This window comes from Oryctolagus cuniculus, chromosome 8 (assembly GCF_964237555.1).
Source record: "Oryctolagus cuniculus chromosome 8, mOryCun1.1, whole genome shotgun sequence".
Classification (NCBI taxonomy): domain Eukaryota; kingdom Metazoa; phylum Chordata; class Mammalia; order Lagomorpha; family Leporidae; genus Oryctolagus; species Oryctolagus cuniculus.
This window is the reverse complement of record NC_091439.1, coordinates 122,411,465-122,437,267: the sequence shown is the minus strand read 5'-3', so window position 1 is coordinate 122,437,267 and position 25,803 is coordinate 122,411,465. Positions and strand designations below refer to the sequence as shown.

At 54.9% G+C, this 25,803-nt stretch overlaps 2 protein-coding genes across 2 annotated transcripts; both read left to right on the top strand.

The window, feature by feature from the left end:
- The first annotated feature begins 1,821 nt into the window (after nt 1–1,821).
- LOC100349504 (triggering receptor expressed on myeloid cells 1) lies at nt 1,822–10,280 on the top strand. The gene is made up of 4 exons (XM_002714672.5): nt 1,822–2,103; nt 5,478–5,834; nt 7,298–7,499; nt 9,829–10,280. Exons 1-4 carry the CDS (start codon nt 2,055–2,057, stop codon nt 9,932–9,934), a joined length of 714 nt encoding a protein of 237 aa, XP_002714718.2. The 5' UTR covers nt 1,822–2,054; the 3' UTR covers nt 9,935–10,280.
- Nucleotides 10,281–14,783: 4,503 nt separating this feature from the next.
- On the top strand, nt 14,784–21,928 carry LOC108175404 (triggering receptor expressed on myeloid cells 3). Its single transcript, XM_017345118.3, has 4 exons — nt 14,784–14,971; nt 16,576–16,935; nt 21,088–21,177; nt 21,536–21,928. Exons 1-4 carry the CDS (start codon nt 14,911–14,913, stop codon nt 21,550–21,552), a joined length of 528 nt encoding a protein of 175 aa, XP_017200607.1. The 5' UTR covers nt 14,784–14,910; the 3' UTR covers nt 21,553–21,928.
- Nucleotides 21,929–25,803: the final 3,875 nt, after the last annotated feature.

Sequence of the window (25,803 nt, the reverse complement as noted above, 5' to 3'; positions counted from 1 at the left end):
CCTTTCCCCTTGTAGCTAGCATCTTTAGAATGCCCGAACTTCTAGGTGGCTACAGCTGCTTTCTTCTCTGAGTTTCTCTGGAAGCTTAGCTGGTGAGTTCCTGGCATGTGGAGTGGTTCCCTGTGGTCGGCCTCGGTTCCGGCCTCTGTGTGGGCCTCCGAGGCCGTGGCCTCCCTCTCCTGGCTGTCCCAGTCGACCCATGAGGGGCTGGGGCTGGCATCCCTCAGCCTTTTTAGTGTTTTCATTTTTAAGTTAAAATGTATTTATTTATTTTTTAAAAAGATTTATTTACTTGAAAAGCAGAGTTAGAGCGAGAGAGAGAGAAAGAGGGAGGTCTTCCATCTGCTGGTTCACTCCCCAGTTGGCTGCAACGGCCAGAGCTGGGCTGATCTGAAGCCAGGAGCCAGGAGCTTCTTCTGGGTCTCCCACGTGGGTGCAGGGGCCCAAATGCTTGGGCCACTGCTTTCCCAGGCCATAGCAGGGAGCTGGATCGGAAGTGGAGCAGCCAGGACTCGAATGGGCGCTCCAGTGCAGCTCGCCAGTGTCACAGACAGCTTGATCTGCTACACCACAATGCCAGTCCCCGCCCTCTCCACTTCTGGCGATGTTTTAAAGGGTTTTCTCCAGGCCCGGGGGCTGCAGCACCATGCAGTGTCTATCTCAGGGCTGTTTGACGTCCTCTGCTGTCCTTGGTGACAGGGACCAAGTGCTGAGGGCGATTGTATTTGACCGTCAGAGTCTCAGCTGTGTGGTGCTGGGGATTAGTCACAATTCCATGAGGGTGGGGAATGGGGAAGGCAGCACCCAGGGCTACAGAGATGGCCACTTGTGTATGGGGCGTGGCTGCCCATGCAGGGTCACCCCAGGGGCTGAGGTCTGACTCACACCCCCATACCGACCACTGACACTCCCGTGTGAATGGTGACACTTAACTATGTCCCCTCTGCCACACCCTGCCAGGCACCATTTCGTTACCTTTTGCTTGGCATTGTTCTATGGCCTCTGGAGCTCACCCTAGCTCAGTAGCCTGGGCAGTGGGAGGAACAGTCAGCACATGGCAGCTCCATGGGAAAAAGGTGTCAGGAGCGTCACACCTCACTCCAAAGCAGGGTGGGCTTCGCCCGTGTGCCTCCCTGGCAGGCTCTCGAGACACACGGGCTCGTGGCCCAGACTGAGGCTCTTCCTTCTGATGGGGCACGTACCCACCCAGGACCGGTACAGGGTGGAAGCCAGGCAGCGTGCTCCAGGGGACCAAATGGCACAAAGTGGCGCAATCGGTGGTGGGGCGCGGTGCTGCTCACCGATGGTTGCCACACCGGGTAGGATGTTGACAAGCAGTAGTGGCTCAAAGGAATTTTTTTAAGAAAATATTTTATTTATTTATTTATTTATATGAGAGGTAGAATTACAGACAGGGAGGGGGAGAGGCAGAGAGAAAGATTTTCTGTCTGCTGGTTCACTCCCCAAATGGCTGCAATGGCCAGAGCTGCACTGATCCGAAGCCAGGAGCTTCTTCCGGTTCTCCCATGAAGGTGCAGGGGCCCAAAGACTTGGACCATCTTCTACTTCTTTCCCAGGCCACAGCAGAGAGCTGGATCAGAAGAAGAGCAGCCGGGACTCAAACCGGTGCAGTCCTATGTGCAGTCCACTGGGAGCAGGGGCAGTGGGGCTAGCGCGCTGTCCCATGGGAGGGGGTCACAGGAAGAGGAAGCTGGGGAAGGCAGACGTCAGCAGCCAGCACACTGAGGGAGAGGGTGCGGGTGGGGCTGCCGCCCAGGACACAGTCCAGCACAAGGGTCAGAATTCGCGGCAGTTATTTGCTCTGAAGTTTTGGGAAGTTGGAAAGATCCCCAGAGAAGAGGAAACTGGGTTCAGAGATGCGTAACCAAGCGTGTAGAGCCAGGGCGGCGGTGGGGTTACAGAACCTGGAGCCTGGTGCCTCCCAGGAATGGCCTCATGTCCTGTTGTGCAACTTCCCGGAGCCTTGAGGTTGGGGCGGCTCACTGCAGCCGTCCCGGAGCCCGAGGCGGCCTTGGGAGCTGGTGCGCACGGGGATGAGGACGGCCGGGCTCTGGGTGCTGCTGTGGACACTCCTTGTCTCAGGTAAGGCGAGGAAGAGGTGTGAGCGGGGGAGGCCTCTGGGAGGAGACCCTGGCAGGCCTCTGTCTGTGACTCTAAGTCTGTTTTCTAAAGAAGTTTTATTTTCTTTTTACTTTTTTTTTTTTGACAGGTAGAGTGGACAGTGAGAGAGAGAGATAGGGAGAAAGGTCTTCCTTTGCCGTTGGTTCACCCTCCAATGGCCGCTGTGGCTGGCACGCTGCGGCCGGCACACCGCGCTGATCTGATGGCAGGAGCCAGGTGCTTCTCCTGGTCTCCCATGGGGTGCAGGGCTCAAGGACTTGGGCCATCCTCCACTGCACTCCCTGGCCACAGCAGAGAGCTGGCCTGGAAGAGGGGCAACCGGGACAGAATCCGGCGCCCCGACTGGGACTAGAACCCCGTGTGCTGGTGCTGCAAGGTGGAGGATTAGCCTGTTGAGCCGCGGCGCCAGCCAGAAGTTTTATTTTCTTAAAAGCAGAGAGAGAAAGGGAGAGGTAGAGGGAGGGGAGGGGGAGGGGGAGGGGAAAAGGGAGAGGGAGAAGGAGGGGGGAGAGGGAGGGGGCTGCTGAGGACCCAGACAGGAGCAGAAGAGGCCTGGCACCCACTGTCGCAGAGGTCAAGGCCCTAGGCCTCCGTCACATTCGGTGGGTGGAGGCCTGTGGCTGAGGCCTGGAGGAGGGTCCCGCATGGCTGGGCCTTTTCCTCTTGTGATGCGACAGCGCCCACCTGCACTATGCCTGCCATAGTGGGGCCTGAGTCGCGCCTCCTCCTGATCTTATGCACGGGAACCTAAGGCGAATGGAAAACAAGGCTGGTCCTGGGAAGGCGCGGACGCAGGGAGGGGGTTCTCCCGGGATCCCCTGCTTCTGCAGGGCACGGGCCGCCCCTCGCAGAGACCGCCCGTCAGCCCTGCTTCAGGGCTCCTTGGAGCGGGGACGAAACCCAGGCAGATGGGAGTCAGGTCCTCAGGCACCAGTGCGTCCCCTGCTTTGCTTTTACTTTTCTTTCTTTCTTTCTTTCTTTCTTTCTTTCTTTCTTTCTTTCTTTCTTTCTTTCTTTCTTTCTTTCTTTCTTTCTTTCTTTCTTTCCTTCCTTCCTTCCTTCCTTCCTTCCTTCCTTCCTTCTTTCTTTCTTTCTTTCTTTCTTTCTTTCTTTTATCTCTCTCTCTCTTTCTTTCTCTCTCTCTCTCTCTCTCTTTCTCTCTTTCCTTCTTCTTCCTTTGAAAGGCAGAATTACAGAGAGAGGGAGAGACAGAGAGCTCTTCCATTTATTGGTTCACTCCCCCAATGGCTGTAATGGCCAGGGCTAGGTTAGGCCAAAGCCAGAGGCCTGGAACCCCGTCCTGGAACCCCTGGAGGTTGTGGCCATTTGGGAAGTGAACCAATAGATGGAAGATCTCGCTGTGTCTCCCTCTCTCTGTAGCTCTGCCTTTCAAAGAAATAAATCAATCTTAAAGAAAGAGAGAGAAACAGAAGTCCCAGAAGAAGTGGCCTTCAAGTCTGGGTTTGCCTTGAAAATCTTCAGGCGCCCTGGGGTTGGGTCTTGCCAGCATCAGGCTGAGGTGGGCTGAGGCTGCCGGAGCTGTTGGCATGTCCTGGTGGGCAGGCATGGGCACCACCAAAGAGGCAACTCGGGCATTTTCATAGGGCACTCCTGAATCAACCATCCAAAGATTACCCCGAGTGCAGCCACATCCATATTAGTAACAGCAACAGTATTTATGAAGCAGTAGTACTAATGACAAGGGTAGTGTTAATGATAAGAGAAGTATTAACGGCAGGAGTAGTACCAGCAGTGGTATTAATGACAGTTGTAATATAAATAGCAGCAGTAGTATTAATGACAGCAGCATCAGTAACAGCAGTAGTATTAATAACCACAGTGATACTAATGACAGCAGTAGCATTAGCGGCAGCAGCAGGAGTCATCTGTAGCAGTAGCCTGTAGTGGTTCAGTCTGACCCAGCGTTACCGTCCAGCCTGTTGTCAGGTGTCCCATGGAGGAAGGTACCCAGGCCTGAGTACCTGAGCTATGTTCTAAATCATGGAGCCCTGTGTGTCCGGCTGAACACACAGGCCTGGATCTTCTCACCTCCATGCTGTGTGGCCTCCCACGAGCCAGGCCCCTGTGTCCCAGGCCAGAGGGTCATCCCCAGTGCTGGGTGGTCAGCCCGGTTCAACCTCCCAGGGTGTGATGGAAGCTGCTGTCCTATAACCCAGGGTTCTCACACTTGGTCCTGTTGGCATTTGGGGTGAGACCTGTACCTTGCCTTAAAAGGATGCTGAGTGGCACCCCTGGCCTCGAGCCACCCCAGCCTCCAGTTATAACAACCCCAAAGAGTTCTAGACATTGCCTACTGTCCCCAGGGGGACAAAAATCGCCCCCAGCTGAGGAACACAAGTGTGAGTCCTTGGCTTTGAAATCGGAGGGGCAGTTTCTGGGCTCAGGGCAGTGGGAAGTTCAAGGGAAGTGGTTTGAGAGCACAGCTGAGTCCATGACTCAGATAACATGGCCAGCTCTCTCCAGCACTGCCCCCAGCCCGGCCTCGGATCCTCCACCTGCTCAGACAGCCTCTTACCACGCAGTGGAAAAATAGCATCTCGCCGGCGCCGCGGCTCACTAGGCTAATCCTCCGCCTAGCGGCGCCGGCACACCGGGTTCTAGTCCCGGTTGGGGCGCCGGATTCTGTCCCGGTTGCCCCTCTTCCAGGCCAGCCCTCTGCTGTGGCCAGGGAGTGCAGTGGAGGATGGCCCAAGTGCTTGGGCCCTGCACCCCATGGGAGACCAGGAAAAGCACCTGGCTCCTGGCTCCTGCCATCGGATCAGCGCGGTGCGCCAGCCGCAGCGCGCCGGCCGCGGCGACCATTGGAGGGTGAACCAACAGCAAAGGAAGACCTTTCTCCCTGTCTTTCTCTCTCACTGTCCACTCTGCCTGTCAAAAAAACAAAAAAAACAAAAAAAAAACAAAAAACAAAAAACCAGCATCTCATGAGCTGATCCCTATGCCCCGGCTTAGGTGCTGTTCCTTAGCTTGCCTGCCAGGAGCATGCCTTTGCAGCCAGCTCTTACCCTGTCCGTCCCCCTCTCTCATCTTGCCCTTCTGTCATGTTCCAGCCACTCAGGGCCTTAGCATAATGTCCTGTGTTCTGCCTCAGGTCAGGCCATTTCTACCTGTAGAAATGATCAGTTATGAAATCTGATTTTTATGGAGCAGAAGCCGTTTGGCTCTTGGAGTGAAAACAACAACAAAAACACCCTGCTTCAGGGTGGACAGGCCTGGGGCCTCGTGCCAGCTTAAACAGGCAGCTCCTGCACCCTTGTGTTTCCCAAAGAGAGGCCACCTTTCTCCCAGAGTGCACCTCTCTTTTCTGCACACAGAACTGGGAGCAGCACCTGAAGACAACGAGGAAAAGTACGTCCTGGAAGCGGGGCAGAACTTGACCGTGAGCTGCCCTTTCAACATCTGGAAGTATGCCAGTAGCCAGAAGGCATGGCAGAGGCTGGAGCCTGGACAGGAGCCCCTGACCCTGGTGGTCACGGACAGGCCTTCGGGGAAGCCCAGCACGGTGCGGGTGGGGCGGTACGAATTGGAAGACGACCCGGATGAGGCCATGTTGAGCGTCCGGATGACGCAGCTTCAGGTGGCGGACTCAGGGCTGTATCGCTGTGTCATCTACCATCCCCCCAAGGACCCCGTTGTTCTGTTCCATCCTGTGCGCCTGCTGGTGACTCAGGGTGAGTGACCTGGGCCTGGGTGGGGACAGGCAGCCAGGGGAGGCTGGGGCGGTGGCGGTGGGAGAGCTGAGCTGCGACTCAGGGCTCCTAGCAGTGTGTCTTCTCCCAGAGGCTGCGTGTGGCAGGTCCCCCAGTGCTGAGCTGGGGGCTGCTGAGCCTGGGATCCCCCTTAGGGAGCAGAGACTGTTTGGGGCTATGGCCATGGGAGGCAGGGGTTTAGGGGAAGGCGACTGGTAGACTTGGGACACTTGAGGCCCAATCTTCAGGTCTTGTTAGCAGTCACTTCAGAAGCCTCCTGGTGGCGCTCCCGGTGCGTCCGGAGCAGGGCTTCTCCCATCTTCCCGGGGCCACAGACCAGCCCAGGATCTTTTTTTTCAATGCAGAGCCCGACTCGGGGGTCTATCATGGAATCCGCTCCCAGGGGACGCTGGTGCTGCTGGTTCATGGCTCCCATTTGGGGAGCAAACCTCCAGCGCTTCTCAGTCTCCCCATTTCAGCTCTAAACGCTTCAGGGGGAGGGCCTGAGCCCTGTTGGGCTTTGTATTGCCAGTTCCTAATCCAATGTCTGGCATACATTAGATTCTCAGCAGGTGTTGATTTGATGAATTAAGAAAGACAGAGGAAAGGGAGACAGGGTACATTTCTAACACCGAAGGAATTTGAAGCCTAAGGAGGACAAGTTATGTATGTGATGTATGAATGAAAGATAACTTGTACCACAGAGTGTCCCAGGCGCAGGTGAATGGAAGACAGAGTTCATGGTCAATGCAGAGTAATGAGGGAGCATTCTTGGAGATGGGGGTGCACATCATTTGGTGAAGATGGCAGGCAATGGTTTCCAACAATGCAAATGCCTGAAAATTCTTTTTTCTTTTCCTTTCCCTCTCTTTCTTCCTCCCTACTTCTACTCTGTCCTGCTCATCCTTTTTTTTTTTTCTTTACTTCTTACTGTCTTTGACCCCATACTATTTCTTGGATTTTAGCAAAAGAAAATCTTGCATCTTGAATGGACATGTTCATTTCTCTTCATAGCTCCATTTACCCTACTGGTTATCAATCTGTCCATCTGTCCATCCACCCCCCACCTATCCATCCATCCATCCATCCATCTACCCACCCACCTATCCATCTATCCATCCATCCATCCGCTTACCCATCCATCCATCCACCCATTCATTGTATTTATCTTTTATCAATATTTTATTTATTTTAAAGGCAGAGTAACAGAGGAGAGGGAGAGGGAGAGGCAGGGAGGGGGGGGGGGAGAGAGAGAGAGAGAGAGAGAGAGAGAGAGAATCTTCCATCCACTGGTTCACTCCCCAAATGGCTGCAACAGCCAGAGTTGGGCCAGGCTGAAGCCAGGAACTAGGAGCTTCCTCTGGGTCTCCCATGGATCCATCGTATTTCTGTATCTGTATCTATCATCATCTACCTATCCATCCATTAAATGTGCCTTCTTGCAGGTCAATCAGTTATGCCTACCTCGAACAAGCATCCTCCACAGAGCCCGACTCCAATTCCCATCTTCACTCCTACCACTCCCAAGGTCTTGAGCACACGGCACAGCAGGCCCAGAACCTTGACCCAAACTCCACCTAGGTCAACTGCTGTTGTCTCCACTCCTAGGACTGGAGTCCACCTTACAAATGTGACACATGTCACCAGGTATGGTTTCCAGGCCTCTAGGCGCCGGGTTGGAGCATGGAGCCCTTTGTACCCCAGTCCTTGGGTTAAAAGGATATGGGCAGTGAGGGATGGGAAGGGTGGGGCAGGAGCAGACTTGAGTCACTTCCGGCTGTGTGGGAATTCCCAGAAGGAAGTGGTGACAGAGAGAGGAGGGGGTGACTCCCAGGGAGGCTGCTGTTCCCCCAGTTCACTGTCTTCGTGGCCTTGCACACCAGAGGAGTAAGGCGAGTGAGATGGCGCCTGTGCCGAATTGCGGTACACTCAGCCAGCCAGGGCCTGATGGTGTAGTGGGACAAGCTCTGTGGGTGAGGGGGACTTGGATCCTGGGGCCAACCAGGCAGACAATGTGGCTCTGGGCAAGTGGGACCCTGTGCATGCACTAGAGAGGCTGGAGGAGCCCCTGGAGTACAGCCGCCCTCAGCAGCCGTGGCAGGCCGGGAGCTCCGGAGCCCCCTCAGAGTGTGTTGCAAAATCTCATTGCGCCGTCAGAGCCGCTAACTTGGTATGCACGGCCCTCTGCAGCTCTTATTGAATGTCGATTGACTGCGAATGTGTTTATCATTAAATATTGAATTAACACAGAGAGCGAGATAACTCTTCCATATTCCCGCTAATCTAACGTGTCTTTTTTCTCCATATTATCTTCTAGTCTTGATTCATGTCTACACTTCCTTTAACACAGCAGTAATTCTAATTACACGCATGTCACTACTTTCCCCACCGAAATTATTCTTTGTTCTTGCTATCCAGTCTTCATTATAATTGCAATGAGTGCATACTTTTCTATCAATTGGAAAAGCTGTGGCGTACATAACCATTCACCTAGTCTTAGACAATGATACGGCTTTTATTTTTTAAATAGTTTATTCAAATGAAATTCTCTTAAGAGAACTTCGAACATCGATGGCATTCTGTTTACCTACAGCACATGCAAATGGTCTGCCAACCAGCCAACCAGGAACAATCGGCAGGGTAACTGATAATAAATAGGTAAAAGATCCGTAGCAGCTTACCAACCTGAGTTTAGTATTTTAAAAATATTCCTTTTAAAATAAACATGAACTGCTTCCCCTGTCATTAACGAGTTTTAGGAAGTGATGGCAGGCAAAGCCATCACCGGGCTGTGCTGGGAAGGAAGCCCCAAGGGGGCTCTGTGGCCCCAGGGCTCACACCCAGTGCTGCTCCTCTCCTGGCGGCGGGAGCTGGAGAATTTACATCTGGGGACATAGGCATTTCCAGGTACTCTGGGAGTCTGCTGGCCCGTGTGCAGCCGAGAGAGAGAGAGAGAGAGAGAGAGAGAGAGAGAGAGAGAGAGGCGCAGATGGTGGCTAGCTGGAAGTGGTCCTGGCCTGGGAGCCACACCTGAGGCGGAGCACAGGCTGGGGAGAAGCAGTGGAGTTAATGGAGCCCAGAGTGGGGGAGCCTTCCTGCAGCTGGCAGAGCCAGGGCGGAGGCTGGCACCGTGGGCAGTGCTGCTGCGACTGACCGCCCAGGGCGGGAGCAACGCTGTCTTCCCTGCTCTGTTCCCTGCCCCTGGCTCCTTGGCCCGCATCAGTGTCTCCAGTGGCTGAACTTGACCAGGCAGCCCTGGGGACACAAGGACAGGGCTGAGGCTGGGGTGTGGATTCCGCACAGAGGGGCAATTTGCCCCTGTGCGTCACATCCCTCCTTGCTAGTTCGTCCTTCCAGGCTAACTCACACCGCATTAGCCGGGTGTCGGTGTTCTGTTCTTCTCTCACTACCTGTTTCTCCATTTGTCCTTGCATCTTAGTGGCATACATTGTGTTCTTATCCCCAGCTGCCTGCAGCTGGGATAGCCCAGGCTCCTGTTATTTGTATCTCTCTTTTTTAATGATATGCATCGGTGGTTGCATGGGACTTTTAGAATCATCTTGCTAAAAAAAAAAAAAAAAAATCATGCCGGGATCCAATCAGGGCTGGAGTCTTCTTGGTTTATAGATGGGGAATCTGAGGCTAAAACGAGAAGTGACAATGATGGGAAGTAGGCCAGAGTCCTGAGAACAGACAGGCTTCCTACCTGCTCATCACAGAGAAGGAAGCTGGGGCTAACCAGGCCAAGGCCTCATGGACCCCGAGCTCAACTAAATATCTTTCTAACTCATAGTTTCGGGCAATGGGATAACCTGCATAGCACAGAGGCAGACGCTAGGAGGAAGTTGTGAGAGGCCCTCAGGGGATGAGGTTGGGGTGCAGAGGGATTCCATGAGGTTGGGGTGCAGAGGGAGTCCATAGCTCTCCGCTGCGGCCACACCCCTGCCGGCCATCACCCAGTCTCCTCTCTCCCCAGGATCCCTGTGTTCGGCATTGTCGTCTCCGTGGTCTGTGGACTCCTGAGCAAGAGCCTGGTCTTCACTGTCCTGTTAGCTGTCACCCATAGGTCATTTTCACCCTAGAGCCGTGAACCCACAAGAATGACCTCTGGGTGTGGACCTCTGGCTGCTTGGGCTGCCCACGTACCATAGCAGAGGGCCTGGGTTCCAGTCCCAGTTCTACTTCCAATCCAGCTTCCTGCTCATGCACACCCTGGGAGGTGGCAGGTGAAGGCTCAAGTACTTGGGTCCCTGCCACCCGTGTAGGAGATGTGGATTGGGTTCCTGGGTCTGGGCTTTAGCCTTGCCCAGTTCTAGCTGTTGTGGGCATTTGGGGAGTGAACCATTGGATGGAAGATCTTTCTCTCATTCCCTCTCTCTGCCTTTCAAATAAATAAAAATAAATAAACATAAAACTTTAAAAAATAAAGCAACAATAAATGAATGGATGGGGCTGGCTCCACGGTGTGGCAGGAAAGCTGCTTCCTGGGACACCGGCATCCCATGTGGATGCTGGTTCGAGTCCCGGTTGCTCCACTTAATCCAGCTCCCTGCTAGCAGCCTTGGAAAGTGGTGGAGGATGGCCCAAGTGCTTGGGCCCCTGCCACCCACAAGGGAGACCCAGAAGAAGCTCCTGACTCCTGGCTTCGACCTGACCCAGCCCTGGCTGTTGTAGCCATCTGGGCAATGAATCAGTAGATGGAAGATCTCTCTCTCTCTCTCTCTCTCTCTCTGCCTCTCCTCTCTCTGTGTAACTCTGACTTTCAAATAAATAAGTAAATCTTTAAAATAAATAAATGCGTGACCTCTGACCTTCAGAAGAAGAGGGAAAAAGCGAGGCTTAATGACCTGGAATGAGTCTTAGTCACAGGTGACTTCTAAGGCTCAGGATCCCGCCTCCCCACCCCTGCCATCACCCCGGGTGGGGCTTCAGCCCCCAGAAGAGAAGCCGTCCGCCCTGGCCCCTCCAGCGGCTCAGGGTGCACGTGACGTGAAGGCGGAGTCCAGGACATCTCGGTTTGCTGGCGCTCTGCAGCTGATCTCTTTGCCACTTGCCCTTCTCCTGGGCCAGACCAGGTAGACCAGCTGACTACAGAACCATTCAGGGACTCAGCCTGGCCTTGGGCCCTCCTTGCTCTGGAAGCCATCACCTGGTTTTCCCTTTGTGGGCGGCCGCTCCAGCACTCCCGGGCAGGGGCGATAAACACCAGGAGAGGGCAGGATGCTGCCAAAGGATCTGCTCAGTTGGGACAGAGAAACCCAGAAACCTGGGACCGCGCTGGGAAGGCGAGGTGGGGGTCTCGGGAGGGGCTCGAAGCAGAGCCACAGACTTGCCGAGTGCGAGCGTGCCTGCCTGCCTTTTCTCTCTGTACCTGGAAGCAGCCACAGAGGCAGAGGCTGAGTGACCAGAGTGAGGCCGTAAAGGCTCCCTTATTGCAAGGCCCACAGCTGTGCACACGGAGCCACTGGGGCCCTGTCTGATCTCAGCGCATCGCTTCATTGTCTCAGGAGGGGCAGGAGTGGCTAGGGTGGGGGGCAAGATCCCGCCAGCTGGGCTCTGCGGGCTGCCCCAGGAGCTCTCCTGGGTCCCTTGGTTCCCTGCTCGGAGTCTGCCCACCCCTCGTCTTCCGCTGCCTCCCATGCCCTCTCGTTTTCTGGTATCCAGTCTCTCCTGTCTCCAACAGACTGAGAGGAGGATTTTCCTGTTTACTGCTGGGGCTGTAAAAGGGAAGGGGCCTGCAGGTGGGAGATTGGGGTTGGGGGGGTGCCTTCCACTCCAGTGCAGCCGAGGCCAGCTCCACCCTAGACTCCCCAGGAGCAAAGCGCCTTTACCACATGCAATCCACTTAGCTGGAGGAAAACAGATACCAGGGTACCCCAAGAGTTTGTGGAAAATGTGTATCATGACAAAATTGTAAGTGGACTTCACAGAGTTTTTTTTTTTTTCACCCAAATACACTTGCCTTTAAAAATTATCTCTTTAGAGATGTAGGAAGACACACAGAGAGAGATACAGAGAGAGAGAGCACTCATCGCTGGCTCATTCCTCAAATGTCTGCAATGATGGGGGCTGGGCCAGGCTTATCTTTTAATTCCCTCTCCCATGAACTTGCTGAAGGCCCCGTAATCGGCTTGATTTCCCTCAACACTTGTGAAACAAACACCCTGGGGTGCTCAGGCACTATATCCTCTCCCTGAGCCTAGTTCCTCCTTGTCCTGGTGCTCAGACTGGACCGTAGTCTCTGCAGAAGCACTCCACCCAGAAGCTGGCAGCCCAGAGGTGGCCACACAGGGGCAGGGTTTGCCCTCTGAGCCGGCGGGGCTGGGACCGGCGGGGTCACCACAGCGCTTCTCAGACTGCCGGCCTTGGGCCCCCTGTGTCACATTCCCCTAGAACGTAAAACAAGAGCCTGGGCCCCAGGGCCCCTCCAGATCCGCTGAATCAGGGGCACAGCTCTCTCTTTGTCGCTCTGCCTTGTTTCTGTCCTCCCTCCCAGACACCAGCCATTCACATCTACATCCTGGAACAACAAACTGCACGCGTTACAGTGCACGTGCTTAATTTAACCCTAGATTCGCGGTATTGAAGTCCAAATATCAAAACTGCTTGAAACTTTATATGCAATCCAGGAGCTGCCTTCCTCTTTGAGGGCTCCTTCAGGCCACCCAACCCACCCCCCAAACAGCTGTGGTCTCCAAGATCAGGCAACACCTCTGCCCAGTGACTCACCTCCGTGGCCAGCCTCAGGCATCCCTTGTTGGTTTCCCCAGTCTCTGCCCACACCTTCAGCAGACACTCTTGAGTTCAGCGAGCCACCTGCTTCTGGCTGGGACCTTGGTTCATCCAAGAGTGCTGTGTGGTTCATTACACACTCCTTTGGGTTGGACCCTCTCTGGCTTTGAATCCCAGCTCTGAATCTGCTACGGCTTGAACAGGATTTGGCCCCTGAACCCATGCAGGTGTTTAAACCCTCAACTCACACTTTGATGGTTCTTAGTGGGTGGGAACTTACGGCAGTTACGTATGGTGTTGAGCAGGTGGGCCGTGTGGGAGGTCCTTAGGACCGTGCTGGTAATTCTTGGGAGAGAGCTGGTTGTATAAGCTTGATTTGGGCCCAGTTGCTCTCTCGGCTTCTTAGCTTACCTGTGATAGTTTTTCTGCACACACTCTACCATTGCACCATCCATCAGCCTCACTAGAAAACCAAGCCAAAGGGACTGCCCAATCTTGGTCTGTGAGTCTCCAGAACCATGGAGCAAAATGCACCTCCTTCCTTCCTACGGAGCTTGCCTTCGGTGCTGCATTGCGGTCATGAAAAGCTGACCGGTACAGCACCCCTGCAGTGATGGTCTGATCTCCCAGGTCTTTTAATCCTCCTTGCCTCTGCGGGCATCATACCTCCTCACCGTTACCTGTCATGATTCTTGATGCCAAGGACAGGTCCAACTCTGGCAATCCTAAGCAGCCGAGGAAGTGTACAAGGATGTCAGGGACGCTCAGAGTCGGTGAGGCTGCAGGTCTAGTGTGGGGAGTGGGCAGAACTCAAGAGGGAATGGGCAGCCGGGGACAGTCTGGCAGTGCCACCATTGATGCCACTACCCTGGACGTGGGAAGCCACCAGTCACCTGCTACCACGCTGTGCCTCAGGTCATTTCCAACTGGCCCTGCATCTTAGATCACATCCTGGGATCCGAACCCCGGACAGAATCATGCTTTTGGCCAAGCTAAGGACAGATCACATGCCTGCCCCAGAACTGCCAGGGAGAAGGGTGGGAGGAGTCTCTGTCTCCACGCTCAGGGAAACAACTCTGCATTCCCGGGAGAGCCACGCACAGGGGCACGTCCCCAGTGGAAAAGGTGCTTGGTGTGTGAGAACCAAGACAGGACAGACATCCCTCGCAAGTCTCCCAACCCTGACAGGATTCAAGGAGACGACCTAAGAGAAGCACCTGGCACACAGTAGGATTGCAAGCCATGGGAGTCACTCCCTTTTACCCCTGTAGGGGTGATCTCCATGCTGACGCCTGGACTGGACACCTTGGGGAAGTCTGCACCTGGAACACAGGCAGAGCACCTGAGGCAGGTGTCACAAAGAGTTTTGGCTGGGCCGGTGCTGTGGTGTAACAGGCAAGCTGCTGCCTGCAGAGCCGACACCCCATATGGGCACCGGTTCAGTCCTGGCTGCTCCTCTTCTGATCCGGCTCCTTGCTGAAGCACCTGGGAAAGCAGAGGAAGATGGCCCAAGCCTTTGGGTCCTTGCACCCACATGGGAGACCCAGATGAAGCTCCTGGCTCCTGGCTTTGATCTAGCCTATCTCTGGCCTTTGCAGCCATTTGGAAAGTGAACCAGTGGTTGGAGGTTCTCTCTCTCTCTGTGTAACTCTGCCTTTCATATATCTTAAAAAAAAAAAAAGCTTTGGCAAGTCTGGTCTATTTGGATCACCTGCCTCAGATCACTTGGGGTACGTACTAAAATGCAGATTCCTGGGCCCCTCCCTAACCTGACCAATCAGAACCTCTGGGAGTAGAGCCCAGGTGTGTGTGTGTGCAGCCAGTGTCCTGAGTGATTACAGGATAGAGTGAGATTGAAGGGGCTGGGTCACCAGGGAGAATGGAGCTGAGCCTTGGGCAGGGGTGGGAGGGTGGGGGTGAGCAGCTGTGGCTGCACCGCGCTGTTTCAGGTAGGGCTGGTGGCAGGAGGAGCTGTGGGAAGGGCTGGTGGCAAGGGTGTCGTGGTGACCCGAGAACGTGAGTGGAGTGGCAGGACTTGCAGCGGAGGGGAAAGGGAGCTGCTGAGTGTTTCCCAACAGGACTGCGACCACACGAGAGGAAGTAGCAACAGGAAGGCAGCCATCACAAAGGCCGTGGTCACTCCTTTCTTCATCTTGCGGCTTCTCCTGAGCTGTTCTGTCTTGGCACAGCTCCCTCAGGGTTCCCCAATTGCAGGCAGGGCCAGGCCTCTAGGGGAAGGCAGTGACGGCCCCTATGGACGTCATCTTCCATAAGGGAGGAGCCTCTGGGCCAGCCGGCAGCCAGCGGATCCAGGGAGAGGGATGGGATGGAGGGGCCAGGGCTCTGGGGGCGGCGGCTGCTGCTGCTTCTGCTGCTCTGTGTCCCAGGTAAGGAGAGGTGGGGAGGAGGCTGGGGAGAGGGACCGATGGAGACAGCTGGAGGGAGGGCTTCTCTCATTTCTCCAGGACAGACTGGACCGGGGTCAGGGTATGTGTTAGAGACAAGTGAGGGGAAAGGAAGGTGGGGAATGGGTACCGGTGGCACTGGTCCCCCGATGTAGCAGGGAGTGGCTGATGACACCGAAACTGGAGTTTCCTCTTGTCTAGTGTGTCTTGCAGTTGAGAAAATCACATGGAGTCAACCAAGCAGCCCCCGGCCCTGTGCTGCTGTCCGGACAGGTGCAATGAAGTGTAAGGCCAAGTCCGTCCTTAGAGGACTCTTCTGTTGTGGGCAGAGGAAGAGGGAAACAGCAAGAAAGGGATGAGGAGCCCCAGGGAGGCAAATCTGCAGGCAAAGTCACTTGGCAGGGCACAGAGGAGTGGTGTGGAAGCCCAAGTCAGGTGCAGATCTGTCTCTGCCACTCCCCGCACAGGGGACCCTCATCTCTGAGCCTCACGTTCCTCTTTTGTGAACAGTGCCTATTCCTAAGTGTTCGTTTGAAAGTGGGTCCTACTTCAGAGGAGTGCCCCAGGAATTCAGCAGCTGACTGATGGAAAGCTCTTGGTTAATGTTTAGGACACAGTGCATGCTTAATAAAAGTGATGGCGGGCGATGGTGCAGATGATGTGAGCAGGTGCAGGTGATCCCCAGTGTCCTGGGTCACCAGGGACAAGTCATTATTGCAGGTTGGAGTGGTTCAAGGGACTTCCCTCTGGGGCCTAATGGGATGCCTATGGGTGGAGAGGAGCAGGAAGAGCAGTCACTTTGGGGACCCCAGGAACTCTGGTAAAAGACTGGATGCCAGACAGCAAGGGGCATTGTCTGAGCAGCCATAGAATAGAAAATGGTGATGGATGATGCTCTTTTTAAACTTTTAAAAAAAGATTTGTTTATTTATTTGGAAGGGGGAGGGGGAGGGAGGGAGAGATTTTCCATCTTCACTCCTCACTCCACAAATGGCTGCAATGGCTGAGGCTGGGCTGGCCCGAAGCCAGGAGCCAGGAGCTTCCTCTAGGTCTCCCACGCACGTGCAGGGACCCAAGGACTTGGGCCATCTTCTGCTGCTTTCCCAGGCCACAACAGAGAGCTGGATAGGAAGTGGAGCAGCTGGGACTTGAAACGGCCTCTCCTATGGGATGCCAGTGTCACAGGCAGTGGCTTAACCCACTGCACCACAACACTGGTTTGTTGGTGCTCTTTTGTACATTTTCATTATGATAATTTTCCAAAGTACAAAACGTAGAAAGAACAGTCACCATAAACTCCTTGCCTAGAATCACTCAACCATGAGTGACATTTGGCTTCATTTTTTCCCGTGCACGTGGACACACACACACACACACACACGCACATACCCGTGCACACTCACACAGACTCACACTGGCTGAACCATTGCAAAGTAGTTGCAGAATCCTCAGTCCCTCCTGAATGCCCAGTGGAGCCCCTTCTCCTCTTCCTCTGTGATCTTGCGTCCGGTGTGGTCTGTGCCTGGGGATGAGGGTGGCAGAAGAAAGACGCTGACTCAGTCAGGGGTTTTTACCCCTCATTCTAGGATCCCAAGCTGCAGGCGGGGAGCAGGAGGAGGAGCAGAAGTGTCTAGTGGAAGGAGACAACCTGACCGTGAGCTGCCCTTACAACATCATGCAATACGCCACCAGCCTGAAGGCCTGGCAGCGGGTGGGCAGCCGGGGCTCCCTGGAGACCCTGGTACGCACGGAGACTAGGAAAGAGGATCACAACCGGGCCCAGGCTGGGAGGTACCTGCTGGAGGATTACCCCACCCAGGCCATCCTCAGGGTCACCATGACAGATCTCCGGAGGCAGGACGTGGGGCTGTACCAGTGTGTGATCTACCTCTCCTCGCAACAAGTGGTTGTCCTGTATCATCGGATTCGCCTAGTGCAGTGCCAAGGTGAGCACTGGTGAGACCCCCGCCAGGGGCCGGTGTTCTCATGGTCTGGAACTTCCCCTGGCCTTGGGGAGGTGAGGCCGAGAGGTGGGGAAAGTTCTAGACCCACAGTCAGGGCATCTGGGCCTTCTGCTGTCTGGCTCCTCCCTGGATGCCTGTTCTCTCACCTGTAACACGAGGTGATGCCCAAAATCATCTCACCCTGAGGCAGAGAAGCGGCTGGAGGAGCTGGTCAAGTGGGACCCGTTGAGTGCCTAGTGGAGCTGGGCTGCTCTCTCCTGGCTGCTCTCTCCCCTGTACGTGGGAAGACCCCAGAGGTGAGGCCATGCCCTAAGTCATTCAGCAGGTGATGGGAGCAGCTGGGCTCACACAGAGGCCCATCTGTCCTGATTGTCCCAGGTGCAGCTGTGTGAAATGGGCCCAGCCGGGAGGTGGAATGCTGTCTCCTTTCTCCAGGGATTTGCGACATAGTAGGCCAGGGACGGACATTGGAGAGCACAGTGAAGGCCTTGTGTTGACCTTGAGGAGCTTCCCGTTGGTGCGGGCACTGGCAGTTCCCCCTCCTCCTGCTGAAAAGCTGGCTGCCCGCACAGGGGGACGCGCTGGGAGCATGGAGCCCCGCGCTTGTGCCCCGAGCTGCACAGTAACCTTCCCGTCTGGGGATGGTGAGTTTGAGGGACCCCCATGGCCATGACCATGACTGTGGGGCACTTCTGTGAGCCTGGACGTGTTGTAAGCAGCATACACGAGTCGCAGGACAGGGCTGGGGCAAGCAAAGGGACAATGCTGTAGGCAACCTGGGTAATGGAATCAAACCATTCCCAGTACCTGAGAAGCACCCAGCAGTGCCCAGTAAGCAGCAGGCTAGGATGGGTCATTTATGCTCTCAGTTCCATCACCCTTGGCTCCATGGCCCTAGGCTCAGGAACGCCAGGTGAATTTGGTCTCAGTGCCTGTACGCTGTGGAAGTACTAAAATGTAGCCCTCTACAGAGGAGGGATGAATATTGCAGGAAGCCCAGGGTTCTGGATTCTAGATGCTTCTCTATCCTGAAAATATTTGGTGACCTTGGGCAAGTACCTAATCCTTCCCCAGGCCCCAGTCACTCCTGTCAGTTGGGCTTCCCATGGGAACATTTGATGGCTCCAGCATTTTGAGATCCTCTGTGTTTATTGGGTTCAGAAAAATCAAGGACCTTGATCTTCCACTTGGCACAGTTGGCTCACATCGGGCACCAGTTGATGGCTTAGGTCTACTTGCACTGAATCCATCATTCCCTTTCCATGCAGGTCTTTAACTTGAGTCTTAATGAGGACACCAAGAGAAATAATTGAGAATGACTGAGCCACGCTATTAAGTAAGAACCATATCAAGGCCCGTGCCGTGGCTCACTGGGCTAATCCTCTGCCTTGTGGTGCCGGCACACCGGGTTCTAGTCCCGGTCGGGGTGCCGGATTCTGTCCCGGTTGCCCCTCTTCCAGGCCAGCTCTCTGCTGTGGCCAGGGAGTGCAGTGGAGGATGACCCAGGTGCTTGGGCCCTGCACCCCATGGGAGACCAGGAGAAGCACCTGGCTCCTGCCATCGGATCAGCGCGGTGCACCGGCCACAGCGCACCGGCCGCAGCGGCCATTGGAGGGTGAACCAACAGCAAAGGAAGACCTTTCTCTCTGTCTCTCTCTCTCACTGTCCACTCTGCCTGTCAAAAAAAAAAAAAAAAAAAAAAAAAGGAACCGTATCAAGCTCAACCCTGGATAAACTTAATTTCATCATACCACAAATAACATGCAGTGGTGTTTGATAGCTTCGCATCTCTCCTTCCTGTCCAGTAGTTGAGAAAAGCTTGTGCTAAAGTGGCCAGGGCAGTGGCATCAAGTACAGGTTGTTTCTGCCTGGGGATGTCCTCGTCTCACTAGAGAAACAAGAATCTGATCTTTGCTAAAGAGCACTTGCGGAGATCACCGAGACCAGCGGGCGGCTGGGGACTGTCTCCGGAGTTAGGCTAAGATAGAGAAGTCTTCTTTCTGGGCTGGACCGAGGACATTGCTGCCTGGACCATGGCGCCCCTTTGTTCTCCTTCCCTCCTCCAGGTAGAGGAGATCATGACAGTGCTGACTACAGAAAGACACCTACATAATGCAATGACATTTGGAGTGGATGCTGTCCACCCAACTCCACGGTCAGCAGCGCAGGAAGGGATTTTGGGGAGAGGAAGTGGGTTGCAGAGGGCAGGAAGAGGGAGGTGCTGAGCCTGGCGGACACGCTCCATGATGTACAGAAACAGACAGGGGGTGTGGTGTAGGCACGGAGAGTGGGCCAGCTTGACTGCAGTGCGCTGAGAGCTGAGAAACTAGGTCAGGTTCACCGGGCAGGGCCCTGGAGGAGGCTCTGAGGCTGATACCAGCAAGATGCCAAGGACACACAGAGGCATGGGGGTCGGGAGACCGTGGCCCTGGGGCTGGCTTTGCTGCTGTCCATTGTGTGACCTTGGACATTTCCTGTCTACACTGTTCCTAGGGAGGTTGAACTGGGTGGTGTTGAACACTCCTGTCCTTGACCTACAACTGTAAACCTTTCTTCCCCAAACACAATATGGTGTCATGGCTGTGAACTTGGGAGAGAACTTCCCAGGCTGAAGAAGAAAAGTGGTTCTGAAAGCCTTGGTGGTCCCTCTGCAGCCTAGATTAGGTCAGCTGGGTTGTCAACAGCCTGGGGAGCTCAGGGTGCAGGTCCCGCCTTGGTGAAGCGCTATTGGACACCATAAAGACCCCTAAGACCTTTGGTGTCTTCCAGAACACAGGGCTTCCTAAACTCCACCAACCCTAAAATGTCTTCTGGGTTTGCCATATGTTGGCCCTGAATGAGGGTTGCTGCTCGGAGGCCAGAGCAGAGCAGAGGAGCTCTTTGGAGCCAGCTGGGGCTCCAGGGTCACACCTCAGTTGTGACCCCAGAGAGCCAGGCTGGACCCCGTGGAGGACTGTCCACTGAGCCCTAGCTGGCAGAATGAACTTCGCTTCTAGCTCCATCCCAAAGCTCCCAGCCAAGCCCCGGATGTTACGGCGTCAAGGCAGCAGGATTCCCAGCCAGTGGCCCCAGAGGAAAGGTGCTAAGGTCCTACAGGGCTTGTGGGCCCCTGGTGAGGAGGCACCAGGCCCAGGAAACGCAGCCCAATGGGATCTGAGCAACGAGTTGAGAAAGGGGACCGAGGGGAGTCCTGCCCGTGGCATGGCTCCAAGTGCCAAAGTGGCACAGAGACAGCCAGAGCTGAGGACGCTCCCAAGAGTGAGAGACACTGAAGGTGGTGGGAGTTATGAAGTGTAGGTGAGGGGGTGCATGGTGGGCCACGGTGGGGAGGTGGGGGCAGGTGTTGGGGACGCTGCACAGCGGCGGCTGCAGGGAGGGAGAGATTGAGACGTTCAAAGCGGGATGAGGCATGGCCAGTGCCGGGCTCACTAGGCTAATCCTCCACCTTGCGGCGCCGGCACCCCGGGTTCTAGTCCCGGTCGGGGCGCCGGATTCTGTCCTGGTTGTCCCTCTTCCAGGCCAGCTCTCTGCTGTGGCCAGGGAGTGCAGTGGAGGATGGCCCAAGTGCTTGGGCCCTGCACCCCATGGGAGACCAGGATAAGTACCTGGCTCCTGGCTTCGGATCAGCGCGGTGCGCCGGCCGCAGCGCACCGGCCGCGGCGGCCATTGGAGGGTGAACCAACGGCAAAGGAAGACCTTTCTCTCTGTCTCTCTCTCTCACTGTCCACTCTGCCTGTCAAAAAAAAAAAAAAAAAAGTGCGGGATGAGGCATTCGGGCTGCAGGGCCCTTGAGGGCTGTGTGGTCATGTCCTCTGTGCTGTGGGCAATGTGACACGAAGGGCCGGCCCCAGACCCTCGGGGGAAGAGTGGGGCTCAGTGCAGAGTAACGCGGTAGCTGAGTTGGGAGGCACAGGGCAGGGGCATGTCAGAGGCCCATTAGATTCCTGAGGGGCCGAGAGCAGAGGTTGAGGGTCAGGGGAAAGGTCAAGGCCTTATCTACAGCCCGGTGAGGCCGCCCTCCCAGAGGGGAGGCAGGGCGCAGGCAGGCCTCGGAGCAGGGTATTCAGCAGAGACCCCTGCGTGGATTCAGGAGTGTCAGACTCACAGAGCCCACTGTTGCCTTTGCCCTCGCAGGCCTGTGGATGCCGGCCACTGTACTGGCATGTGGCTTCATCCTGAACAAGGGTCTGGTGTTCACAGTCCTATTGATCTTCCTCTGCAGAGGTGAGTGGGGGCTGGGTGCAGGCGTGGGTGGAAACGAGGCAGGGGACAGAGGCACTGGCTGCAGATGCCAGTGGAGAGGGACCATCCCTGGGGTCCGCAGAATCAGGCCTGCCTTCTCTGCACGCTGCTGTCAGCAGGTCTTTGGAGAGCAGGCAGGGCCAGCCCCTGGGACAGTACCGGGCGGGGGCCGGGATGCTGGGAGCGGTGTGAAGTGGCTGGGCTGGGTTCAGGATGGGGAGACCTGGGCTGGGGAGGGGCAGGTGAAGGCTGTGCTGCTCCGGAACCCAGGGAGCAGCGAGGGAGAGGGCAAACTGGAGCCGGGGCTGGCACGGACGGTCACCTCCCTCTCTCTCTGCAGGCCAGGCAGCCTCCTGAGCTGGCCTCTGCGCCTGGCAATCTTGGAAATCACACCCTCTCCCCGCCAGGAGCCGGGGCCCTTCCTTGCTCACAACGATGCATTCCACGCTCTGTTCCTTGGGAAATAAAAACCTCCCTAAACTGTGCTGAGCTCCCGGCCCAGCCCCTCTCAGGTGAGAGGAGGCCCCTGGGCCGGCGGCAGAGACCAGGGCCACTGCCCTGGGCACTCTGCAGAGAGACCAGGATTCCCCAGGGATGATTCAAAGGACCTCATGCCTGGTCTCCTGCTGCTCCCGGACTCGCTCTGCTGGGGGTTCTGCGGCCTGTGGGTGAAGTCCACATCAAAGTCCATCATTCTCTTGGTAATTAAAAAAATAAACTTATTCTTACAGTAGTTTTAGCTTTTAAAAATGTTTCTTTATTTTCATCTACTTGAAAACCAGGACAGTGTATGTGAACACAACACATAGTAAAATCTGCCATCTACTAGTTCATTCCCCAGACGCCCATAAGAGCAAGGGCTGGACCAGGCTGAAACCAGGAGCCCAGAACGCCATCTGGGTCTCCCACATGGGTGGCAGGAGCCCAAGCATTTGAACCATTGTCAGCTGCCTCCCAGGCACATTAGCAGGGAGCCGGCTGAGAAGCAGAGGAGCCAGGACGCTAACCGGCACTCCAGTATGGAATGAGCACATCACAAGTGGTGACTTAACCGGCTGTGCCACCATGCCCACCCCAGCAGTTTTGGCTTTGCAGCAACATTGAGCAGAAAGTGTAGAGAGTGCCTGTACCTCTCCTGCCCCACACAGGTTCAGCAGCCCTCACCAGCAGGGGTTATTTGTCCCCATGCATAATGTCCATCAGTACTGCCCAGAGCCCATAATCTTCAGGAGAGTTCACTCTTGGTGTTGCATTAGCTTCCATTGCTGTAATTAAATACCCACAAGGACCTACTTAGAAAGGAAGATTTATTTCAACTCGTGGTTTTGGAGGCTCGCGGTCTAAGGTCAGGTGACCCTATTGGGCTGGCATCTGATGAGGGTGGTCACGGCAGATCTGTGTGCAGAAAGATGACCACGTGGCCGGCCAGAAAGCAGAGGGAGGCAGGGAATGCTTGTCCATGAGGTCTCTGTTTGTGAAGTACTGTGACCCGATCATGGGAATGGAACCGCTCGGTTTCTAGACACCAGAATTGGATTAAGCCTCCACACTCAGTGCCACTGACATAGTTTTGGCGTTTAAATATTTGTATGAGCTGGGGAGGCAAACCCTGTTTGGATCACACAGTGTTGTACGGGCTATGGTTGCTGACCAACGGGTGATGGCTGTGTCCACTCACGGGGAGCAGATCCCTGATGATGAGCCTCACTGTAGTGATTAGAGTGGGGGGAAGAGGGCGCTGTTGATTAAGGCTTCCTCCCTCAAGCCTCTGGATTCCAGCCCTTCGGAGGGACAGGGCACAGATCGGCTTTCCTGTCTTTCCGTTGACATTTGCACCCTCCAGCTGCAGCATTGTGGGTCTGCAGGCATGGCAAAGGGGGAGGAAGAGGAGAGAAGAGCATTGAAGGTCTTTTGACAGGCAAGGTTCCATTTGACAGGCAGTGCCCAGCCCCGCCTCCGCCTGCCACCTGCAGTCCCCTTGGTGCCTCAGCTGTATCTGTCTCCTGGCTGAGTGCCTCTGACTCCGCCCACGGTCTCCAAGCACCTGACAGTAGACTTCTGGTCTCCTTCCACTGAAGTCCCCGCCACCTCCAGGTAGCCTTATCGGACAGCATCTGTGACACCTGTGACAACTGCTGCCCAAATGCATGCTCCAGTTTCAGGGCTCCGAGGAGCCCCCCGACTGCACTCGCACCAGTCAACTCCCAGAGTCCCGGTGGGCCCTGTGCAGCCACCGCCCCTTCACTGTCCCTCCTGCACAGCGGAGGCATCTGCGGTCTCTGCCCACGGAAGTCCCCTGACACAGCCAGCCATGTCATTCCCAAACCGCAGGGGACACTGGACAAGGGCTCCACGTTGTGACCTGGAAGCCCTTCCACTGAGGCTGGAGGAGAGCCCTCCCTCACCTCTCCCCTCAGGGTCACGGTGCATGAACGGGGGTCTCGTCTCCAAAGTGTGCATCCAATCTTCACACTCACCCCCGCTTCCCACCCTGCTATGGATGAGGGATCAAGGCAGCCAAAAAAAAAAAAAAAAAAAAAAAAAAAAACCCAACACCTGCTTGTTTGTGCTACCCACTGTCTTCCCACCTTGCTATGCCAAAACGGCATCCTCTTTCCTGGGGCTTGAATCAGTTGAGGTTCAATTGTAGGAAGCAAAATCCAAGTGGAAAGGGATCTTTAGAAATAGAGTCGTGGTAAACGATTCACAGAAGAAAATCCCACGTAGCTTCTGGAAATGACTCTCACAGCCACACCACAGGATGGGGCTACGAGGGTACTCAGAGAGTTCCTGGAAAATGCAATAAGTGATTTTGGTGCAAAAATGTTAGAAATCGGGGCTGGCGTTTCGGTGCAGTGTGTTAAGCTGCCATCTGCAATGCTAGCAACCCACGTTGGAGAACTTGTTCAAGTCCTGGCTGCTCCGCCTCCGCTCCAGCTCTAGCTCTCTGCCATGTCTCAGCTGCGGACTCTACCAGCGGAACGAGTGTCTTTCTTCCCTCTCAGCTCAGCTCCAAGTTTAACTCTCATACAGATGCCCTTGACCTGTGGAGCCTCAACTGTATCTGGGAGCCTAGCGGCCAGGGAGTGTGAGAAGTGACTTCATAGATGTTTAGCTGTGGAAGGGAGGCAGAACGAAAATTCAGGGTCAGTCCACAGCATCGACTCAGTCACAGCCAAGACTGAGATGGACGCAGCTCAGGGCATAAAGTTTTGTTGTCCTTTTACTGTCGATGAAAGACAAATATACTTACATGAAAAATAAGCCTTCATTCTTTGCTTTGCTGTGCCAAGCAAACCCTATTACCTGTCAGAAACATTTTGATACTAAGTTCCCAATTACCAAAAGTAGTACACTGAATGCTATGTCATTGAACCGTAGAGAGATAGAGGCAGAGGGTAAATTCCCAGTTTTTCCTGTTTCTGAATTTGTGATGCTTTGCTTGGAAATTAAGGTGTTGAGGAGGAGGACCTGGGCCATCCTCCACTGCACTCCTGGGCCACAGCAGAGAGGAAAGTCCCATTTACTGTCAATTCTCCTCCGTCTGTCCCTGGGAAGAATTGGGAAGTTGAATACAACTCTGGCGAGAACCTGAGAAAGTGAGAGTCCTGGCGCCCTCGGGTGGAGTTGGCAGCACTCAGCCTCCTGAGGATCACCTGGGGCTTCTGTGTGGAATAATACGTGCAGATGCCACACCCAGCATGCCAGTCCCAGATATGCAAGGTCCCTGGCTCCTGTGTCCTGCTCGGGAAACACTGGCCTGCAGCTGTACCGCTTTTGCCTTTCACAGACAGCTCTGCTGTGTACTTTGCGTGAACTTTATGCACGGTGTCAGAGAGGTGAAAGTCTGCTGTGTGGTGGGACTGGGGTGCACAGCGCATCACCGCCATTCGCTGGAACGACTGTCCTTGCCCCACTGAGTCAAACAAGCCCGTGGGTGGCAGCTGAGTGACGGTGCGTGGGCCAGGAGGACGCTTCTCAGCCCTCGACTTTGTCCCATCTGTCAGTCTGGTGTTAACACTGTTGAACAAAAATCACTGGCGCCCATTGTTTTGGACTAAGATCCTGCAATCCAGCAAACTAGAAACCCAGATGGGTTCTTCATGCTGAAGTTTCACGTGAACAAAGAGAAACAGAGCTGCTACTGACCTTGAGAGAGAGAGAGAGAGAGAGAGAGAGAGAGAATGTCAGGACAACCAAATTTCCCAAACAATCCAGTTTCAACCGTCCTGACGATGAAGCTGCCTGTTTTAATCCTTACAAAAGAGTAACACGAAGTCACCTGATGCTGGCCAATCGGTTAGTTTTTGCTAGTCTGTCTCCCTGTCGCTGTCTCACAAGTAACTTCAAGTGGCCAATGAGTTCTTCGTTCTTGGCTTCTGCGCTCTCCAGCCCTTCTGTCTGGGAAGACAACCTCTGCTCACTGCATCACCTATGCTGTTTCATGGGGATGAATTTTTGCCCGGTTCTAAAACTGCAAATAAAAGCCCATTGAGATCTAAACTGAAACGTTTGTAATTTTGTCTTTTGACAACGCTGGCTGGATGTGTGCTTGAGATAGAACACCCCTAAACCTGGGCCTGCTCACCTGACGCATGGAACGCCCAT